This window comes from Antrostomus carolinensis, unplaced genomic scaffold (assembly GCF_000700745.2).
Source record: "Antrostomus carolinensis isolate BGI_N321 unplaced genomic scaffold, ASM70074v2 scaffold18879, whole genome shotgun sequence".
Taxonomy (NCBI): Eukaryota; Metazoa; Chordata; class Aves; order Caprimulgiformes; family Caprimulgidae; genus Antrostomus; species Antrostomus carolinensis.
In genome coordinates, this window is record NW_010339455.1 from 57,090 (window position 1) to 65,376 (window position 8,287).

Sequence of the window (8,287 nt, forward strand, 5' to 3'; positions counted from 1 at the left end):
CTTCTCCAACCCACAAAATTCATGCAAGTGTTTGAGAAGATAGTCAAGACATAATAGCCCCACTTTCCAAAAAGGCTTAGTTTGTTTTTTACATTTTGTAAAAGAAATGTCCTTTTTGTTTTCTTTCTGTGGGTAGAGAAATGCATTTTTGGCATGTTTGCGAATCACAGATATCTATGAAGTCCATGCTGTTTAAATTCTCCAACTAGTTTCTATAACCTGTCAAAAAAAAAAAAAGCAACCTATACATGTTTCCCCAGTATTGACATGCATGCTCAGAGCTCTCCACTTTAGCAAAATGAGGTGTTACTTTCTCTGCTGATAGTTGACGAGTCAGCATTACACGACTTTGAGACCAACTAAATTAACATTGTCGTAATATGAAAGGCAAGCACAAGTTCATTTATTTATAGCAAAGGTCTTGGGTTACAGGAGGTCAGTTCTTGCCATCTTGAAAAGATAGGGGATAACTTATTGCATACATGTGCATTATAATTTAGCAGCAAGTCATTCATAGAAACACTTCCCTCCTACTGCTTTTTTGGTTTATTATCTCAATTATATATATATTTTAGCTTTACAAAGCATTTAACACCACCTTTAAGTTAATGGTCTTTTATTGGAAAAAAAAAGACTAGCATTTACAACTTGGAATGGACATAAATTGTAGTAACTTGAACAGCAATGTTGATAGTTGTGCTGAAGTCCACAGGCTACTCCGCCAGCTCCAAGTCATGGTACAGAAGGTTTTAAAAATATGAGAGTCCAAAGATGCTCCCTTGGTGAAGGTTTCTTTTAAAAATTTTGTGAACGGTAACAGCCCGACACCCGTTTCACTATAGTGCAATGCAGACAATGTTAAACCAGTATTTTAACACAGACATGCCATCCGTAGTTAAGATCATCGTATTTTTGGAGCACACTGCTACGTACAGGAGAACCATTCAACCTTTAGGGCATTTTCTCTAAGTTTTGCATCCTTCAACCATTTTGCTGCATACCATCCTGAGGTATAAACCAATTTTAAAGTAAACCAGCTATGACAATTTTACTACAAATTGAACTAGAATCCACCATTGAGCAAAAGAGTGGATCTTTTAGGGGTTTTTTTTTCCATTTTAATACAAATGTCTGACTGTGCTCAATTGTCAAGCTGCATGCATGAAAAACTGGCCAGCCCAAACAGTGTAATAGTCATTAGCAAATGGAACTTTTGAGTTCACTAAGTGCTTCCTTTTTTTTTATTTTCAAGGTAGTACAATTATTTATATTGTAAAACTGATGTTTAACTTTATCTTTTGGGGACAGGACCACCAACCATTACATGCAGTTTGTGGACAGAAGGTATTTTGACATTCAGTTTTGCTATACAGAAACAGAATGAATAAATGAACATTTTTTTTTTGCAAGAGGTAAGTAAAAGATTCAATTTGATTCTTCTAGAGGAAAAAAAGGTGTAAAGGAGGTCTCTTCACTTTGCAGTCATCATCTGTACGAATTCTGAAAAGATAAAAAGTCAGTGATTTATTGTCTCCAGAGTACTTCAACTGCTAAGTCTCTTAAACACACTTGCCATAAAAAGCCCCTTTCACTGTATCTAAGTTTTTGTCCATAAAAGTGGACAACCAAATAAACTGGTGTCTCGAGTACTAGAAATGAATGCCCTATGCAACAGGCTTCACTCAATCTGAGTAATGGCTTTGAGTCAAGACAAGTATCTTTTTACCTTCATAGTTGACTTGCCCATCCCCATCAATGTCTGCTTCTCTGATCATTTCATCTACTTCTTCATCTGTTAGCTTTTCTCCTAAGTTTGTCATAACATGACGTAGTTCTGCTGCACTGATATAGCCATTGCCATCCTGTGAAGAAAGAGATGCACAAGATCATGATCAACAATCTTGACACTGATTAACTCTGAAACTACATCTAGGTTTCCCCTAACTACTTCTGAACTAGCCTTACAGCACGTGGGACAGATATGCAGTCGAAACACTGAAAGAGCCCTACAGCTTGTACTAGTCCCATGGCCTTATGAAGCATGCATGCCATCATATCCTTCTATACAATTACTGTACTGTAAGAATAACTGCATGCCTGATTTGTAGCTGTGATAAGGTTTTTTTAATGCTTTTAAAGAGTTTTCAAAAATAAACCCAGAAACAAAATGGGGTTTGTTCAGTATCTGCTGCCTAACCAAGGCCACAAAAAAGAGACCAATTTCCCCACCAGCGAGAACAGTCAGCTTTCTCTTCTGTGTCATACTACCTCTATTAACCAGACTGCGGGTGGACAGCTTAGGCCTCTTGGATAAGATGACAGAGAACAAACCTTCAAAGAAAGCATTTAAATTCTACTTGTAAGGAATTGTGAAAAGCTTCATGGCAAAATAAATAAAAAAAAAGACTAAGTCAGTGCTCCCATTAGTAATATCCAAACCTAGAGCTCATCCCTAGCCATTTCAGAAATTGTCCTCTTCCATCCACAGGAAGAACACACTAGCTTAGAGCAGGAGTTCATATGGCCATCACCAGTAGATAAGCTACTTCAGTGGCTTTAAACACAAATCTACCCTACAGAAACAACCACATAGGGAAGATGAAGTACTAACCAAACATTCCATCTAGCATGTTTTCCAGCTAAGTACTAGAGAATGACACTTTTTTTTTTTTTTACAAAAAGGAGAAAAAGTAAGGCCTTCTTTCACACGTGTGTGGATCAGCTTAGTGGCTGCACCAGCCACCGCTCAGCACAATTCTTTTGTCACATGTGTTATATCCAAGCAATCCAAAGAGGGGAACCCCTGCTCTAGAAATAATTGACGTTCATCATGGATGCCCAGATATCCTTAAATAAGATGGAGCAAGTAGAGCTCATAAGTTTTCCTGAAAACCACCTCAAAGTCCACATCTTGAAAATGGAACATGCAATACCTCATGTCCCTCTAAATACTGACATCATCTTAGCTTCAAAAGCTTCCATGAAGTATAAAACCTTGTACATCCATGCAAACATTTCCCCATTCCACTAAAGTCAGAACATACAGAAAAGTCCCACCCCTCCACCACACTCCCCTCCGACCATCAAGGTCTGTTCATCTCTGCTCCTGAGGAAAGCACAGAAAGTTTTCCTCACAGATGAGCCTAAAGCTTAGACTTGCTGTGTAAAGCAGGGATAACCAGCCTGCAATGGTCCTGGTTCTGTTTCCAGAACAGTCCCTGCTCTGTTTCCAGTTCCTCTGCTTCTACTAGAGGACTTCCCCACCCTCCCTCTGGAAAAGAAGAGAAAAAACACTGAGGAAAAAATGGACATCATTACTGCACCTAAACAATATTTTTACTTTTATTAATACCTTGTCAAAGACTCGGAATGCCTCACGGATTTCTTCCTCGCTGTCTGTGTCCTTCATTTTTCTGGCCATCATGGTTAAAAATTCAGGGAAGTCGATAGTGCCATTGCCTTAATTAAAAGAAACTTCCAAAAATTAAACTTCCATGTTTTTGCTTTTCTTTGTCAAAAAAAGAAAAAGACAGCATTTAATTTAGCCAAGGACAAGACTGAAAGATCCTCTATAAGAATGTTTTAAAGAAGAACTGGATAGTCTCCCTCAATTTGCTACCATTGCCTTTCTGCTATGACAAAGTGCAGAAGCCACTGTCACTGCCATGCTTCAGCACAACAAAATCAACTCTAGCCTTCTTTCCAGGTTAAACCATACCACCAGCCATTTAAGTTGCAAGTAACATGTTGGCTTTGATGCTCCAAGGTTAACCAATACTAAGACTGATCTTTACTCCAAATCACTTCCCAAAATTCATTGGTTAGTTTCTTTAGAATCTCCCAATTGCTGTGGGGGATTCCAGAAGGGAAAGTACTATAAAGCTGGTACTACAAATCCACAATATCTAAAATCTGAGAAAATTACACTTCACCAAGCTGCTCATAAATGCTTGCTCCTTGTTAAAAATCAACTTCCTTATCAACATCTGTTGTACATCACAAAAGTAATGCACCATTTTAAGGGGCAAAGATCTGCAAATTCCAGTGGCATGAGAGAAGCTGACATTATGTGGTACTTCTGATAAGCTTAGCAGTAGGTGCTCTTACAGGCATTTCACTGCAAAACTGAACATCCCTGGTAAAAACCTTGGGGGATGAGGCCTCAATGTTAAATTCTTCATTCAAGGTAAGGATTCAAACTTCAGGCTGCTCAAAGCTACAAAAAAAGCTGTATGGTGACATAAGTTCTTTGAAACAGCAGAAGCTACATTTGTATAGTCAGGATTCAGCCCTGCACAGCAAAAAACCCCACATTAAATAGTACACTGGGCAACTTAGATCTACCCATTGCTTGAGAGAAACATACAAACTCACTGGGTAAGTAGAGCAAAGAAGCTAAATAAATGCAGTTTAAGAAAACCTTTGCAGCTTAGGGATTCCAGGTTGAGACACAGAGTTATTTATCATGGCCAGCTTTATCTACCAGCTAAATCTGAATATAGGCCTTGTACTCAGCTTTGAAAATTCCTCAGTGAAGGCTCAGAATAATAGTAAAGCATTCTACCATAAAACAAGTTTTAAAAGACGGGCAGGCATCCTTATCTGAAGTCCTCAGTCTCCTTTCATTTTTAATCTACCAGTGCAGCATTGTGGACTGCAGCCTGGAGAAGCCACAATACACAAACTCTATGTAGCACTGCAAACCCTAAAGTTTTTCAGTATCTGCATCCAACAGTTAGCAATTAAAGTCAACTTACACTTTTAGGAAAGTAGTTGTAATTAATGTAGTCTGATAATCAGATAACCTATATTCTTGTCAATATACTTTCACTTTTTTCACAGAGATTTTGAATAAAAATCACTATCACAACCAATACACAAGATCAAAGCCTTAACGTCACTGAGCAGGGAAAAGCATTTTTCCTTTTTGTAACTGCTAGCCTGCCTGGAGCCTCAGAAACAAGATGTGCAGTTACCTCTGACATCCATTTAAAATAACTCTGATAGACTTGATATGGGAAGGTTTTTCTGATTTTGCCTCCCATCCCTTCCCCCTATCAGGGACCTAATACAGTACATCACACTATACAGTCTCTCCTTGTGTTTTCAGTTCTTGGAAGTTTAACACTATTCCGCTCCTACCATATTTTGGGCCTTAGACAAAACCACAGACATTAAGCTATTAAGACCAACATGGGCTGATGAAACATGTATAGAAAAGCTGGGTGGAAACACAGGTTAATGGCAGGTCAGGGCAAGTCAGATAGCAATAGGAACCCTGTGAACCATAAAATATTAAAGACAAACAGTGTAACTTTGTCTCTGCCCATCCCCTTTTTTAGATTCTCACTAATACTGCCAGCATCTTTGACTGCTGTGCTGAGAGCAATCAAAAAATTGACACTGCTTACAGTTTATAGTCTACCAAGTATTTTGAAACTGCTCCAAGAGATCAAGTCGCAGAATCTTCTCTATGCAGTCCAAGCCCAGGTATGGGGGTCATACATATTTAAGATGATCACAGCACTAATAACTACCTTTCCAACACTTACCATCAGCATCTACCTCGTTGATCATATCCTGCAATTCTGCTTCTGTTGGATTTTGACCCAATGACCTCATGACAGTTCCCAGTTCTTTTGTTGTGATAGTACCATCACCATCTTTGTCAAATAGGGAAAAGGCTTCCTTGAACTCTAGAGGCAGAAACAGTCCCAGGGTTTAGTAATATCACCAGCATAAGAAAACTACATACTAAAAATGCAGTCCACTGGCAATGCCTGATACAATTTTAAGAAATTTTTTACCTAACTGTCCATATATTGAAAGAATTACCACTCAAAAATATAAAAAATTACTTACAGTACCAACACATAACGTGCATAGTATCTTCAAACTTATTTCCTGTGGCTTTTATCTGCATTACAACTCTATAATGCATTTCAACATTATCTTGCACCATAAACAGCAGCTGCCTGGGATAAGCAAAGGGACCTAATAATGGGTTCCCTTCACGGTTTGAACGGACTCACAGGAATAATAAGTGTTGTCATTTACCACTTATTTTTAAGGCAGCAGATAAGAACTGATGTCAGCCACAAGTGAGTGACTGGTCTCCAGAAGGTCCAATAAGGCTCCTTCTCCTAACCAGTCTGAATTACAGACACTCTATTAGAAGCTATTTAAAAGTCATTGGCTTATATTAATGTGTAATAAATACATTTTGGGTTTATTTGTTGCCATTTCAAGTTTAGCTTCACTTTCTTAAAGAGTACCTAGGTTTGCTTTGACTCCAAGTTCACTTGAGTCTAGCAATTTCTGTTTGCAAGAAATCTTGGAGGACTTGACTCAAGTCTGAAAGTCTAAAAAATAAAAATCATTATCTCTAGTCCAAGGAACAGTCTAAATTAAGAGGCAGTAAACCACTAATCTTCCAAAATTTTTAAAGTAAGTGCTTATTGAAGAAGTGTTAGTACAGATTTGAAATTGTCAAAAGGTTTTTCCCCATTATCATTATGCTTGAGATAATGTATTTTCTCTCAGTCACAGGGAGTTAGCAAAAAAAAAAATTCTCATCAAGACACTTACCAGCAATCTGTTCTTCAGTCAGCTGATCAGCCTACATGAAGAATAGAACATTTTAGAATATTCTTTACCTCTAGCTATGTCAAGCCACAAGACATTTCCCTTAGATTTCCATGGTGATTTACCACTACTTTTACAAAGCCACTTTCAGCCCCTGGAATTCTGCCTCTGCAAGGAGATTCCACTCACCTACATCACAGAGCCGTTTCCAGAAGCATATAGGCTAACTTGTTTTGAAACTGCAGATGAGGAACCAGAGCTGCCATCCTTCGACTTGGAGAATCCGATTTCCTCAAGTGAAGGACACAGGGCAGGCCCCTTGCATTGGTCAGAGGCATGAAAGCCTCAGTGACATGTGTTTGGGGTTTCACATCACATCAGATGTCGTTTCCAGCAGTTTAGTGACCCCAATACTGCATGGGGGGTATTGGCACATTAGTGGGCTCATGACAAGCATGCCACCTAGTGATCTAACACTACTGAAGCCCGCCCTCCCCCACCACACTACATCAAGTATTAGCCTACCGTAAGCTCCCAGAAAGGACTGTGCTGTGATATTAAGAGGAATTACTACTCAGTATTATGGAGATTTTTGCCATCTCTGACAAAGCAAATGCCAGTTTTCAAGCATCACATTATTCTTCCTTTCATCCAAAGGGTTTAAGTTGCCTCACACTGATATGAGGGTTGTTTTATACATCATTTTATGTGGCAAGATTTAAAATGCCTGCTTATGACCTTCTGTACATCAAGAGGCCACTGCTGCATCCAAAGGTATAGAGCTCAGCAGGCAATTAAATGGGCTTTTCCTAGAGCTTAACCGTGCTAACCACATCCTTCCAGAAGCCTCTGCCTTCTGTATGGATACAGCATCACAAAAAGCTCTGCTGTTTGGACTCAAAGGAGCTAACCAGTTTTTTATGGAAAAATATGCATCTTCCTAGTAATTAAAAAAGAAAACACACAGCTTTTACTAACAGAACACAGAATTCTGTAAGTCAGAGAAAGTATCTTGTAACCCTTCTGCCCTAAAATACAAGTATAAAAACCACTTAACTGCAGTAAAGAGCAATAAATACAATGGAGCTGAGCTCTTGCACAGGAGAACAAGTTAGGGCTGAAAGCCTGCTGTGTATGTCAAGTGACATACACAGATTTCATTATTCACAGATCATTCGTTACATCTGTGACATACACAGATTTCACCTATAAAGACGTTGGGTTTTTTTGTTTTAATGTCTGTATGTAATGATTAAACAATTCCCCACATGTATGGGGGAAGAGAGAAAAGGGTAGAAGTGCTAACAGCTAAAGATAGAGTTTAAATTTAAATCTTATTTAGTAACAAAAGTTCTGTTCAAAATCCAATTTGACTTCCCACACAACTTGTGATTTTCCAGAAAATGCGAGGTTTTACTTAAAGATTATCTAAGGAATTTACATAACAGACTCAGTGCCCTGCAGAACAGGAAACAGAGCCACACCTCGGCAAAAACCTCCCACCCGCAGCACCGGCTCACCGCCCCAGTAGTCAGGGCTCATTAGATCTAAAAATCAGTTTCGAATTAAAAAAAAACCCCACAACTTTGCACACACCGCGATGCCAGAAGCACGCAACCTGACCCCAAACCGCCATGGGCTTCACCTTCCCGAGCAACAGGCACAGCCGCTGCCCGCTTGCTACAGGACAAAGGTACCCAGG

At 39.1% G+C, this 8,287-nt stretch overlaps 1 protein-coding gene across 1 annotated transcript; it reads right to left on the reverse strand.

Moving 5' to 3' along the window:
• Positions 1-381: 381 nt before the first annotated feature.
• CALM2 (calmodulin 2) lies at positions 382-6,896 on the reverse strand. The gene is made up of 5 exons (XM_010175861.2): positions 6,589-6,896; positions 5,553-5,696; positions 3,353-3,459; positions 1,727-1,862; positions 382-1,500 (listed from the first exon to the last, which is right to left on the reverse strand). Exons 2-5 carry the CDS (start codon positions 5,620-5,622, stop codon positions 1,472-1,474), a joined length of 342 nt encoding a protein of 113 aa, XP_010174163.2. The 5' UTR covers positions 5,623-5,696; positions 6,589-6,896; the 3' UTR covers positions 382-1,471.
• Positions 6,897-8,287: the final 1,391 nt, after the last annotated feature.

Bases quoted from the DNA above. Each gene is read 5' to 3' on its own strand.
- CALM2 (XM_010175861.2), bottom strand. From the start codon at position 5,622: ATGAGGTCATTGGGTCAAAATCCAACAGAAGCAGAATTGCAGGATATG. The intron at 1,863-3,352 runs GTATTAATAAAA...CTTTCTTCACAG, and splicing joins CATTCCGAGTCTTTGACAAG to GATGGCAATGGCTATATCAG. The intron at 1,501-1,726 runs GTAAAAAGATAC...TTATCTTTTCAG, and splicing joins TGGGCAAGTCAACTATGAAG to AATTCGTACAGATGATGACT.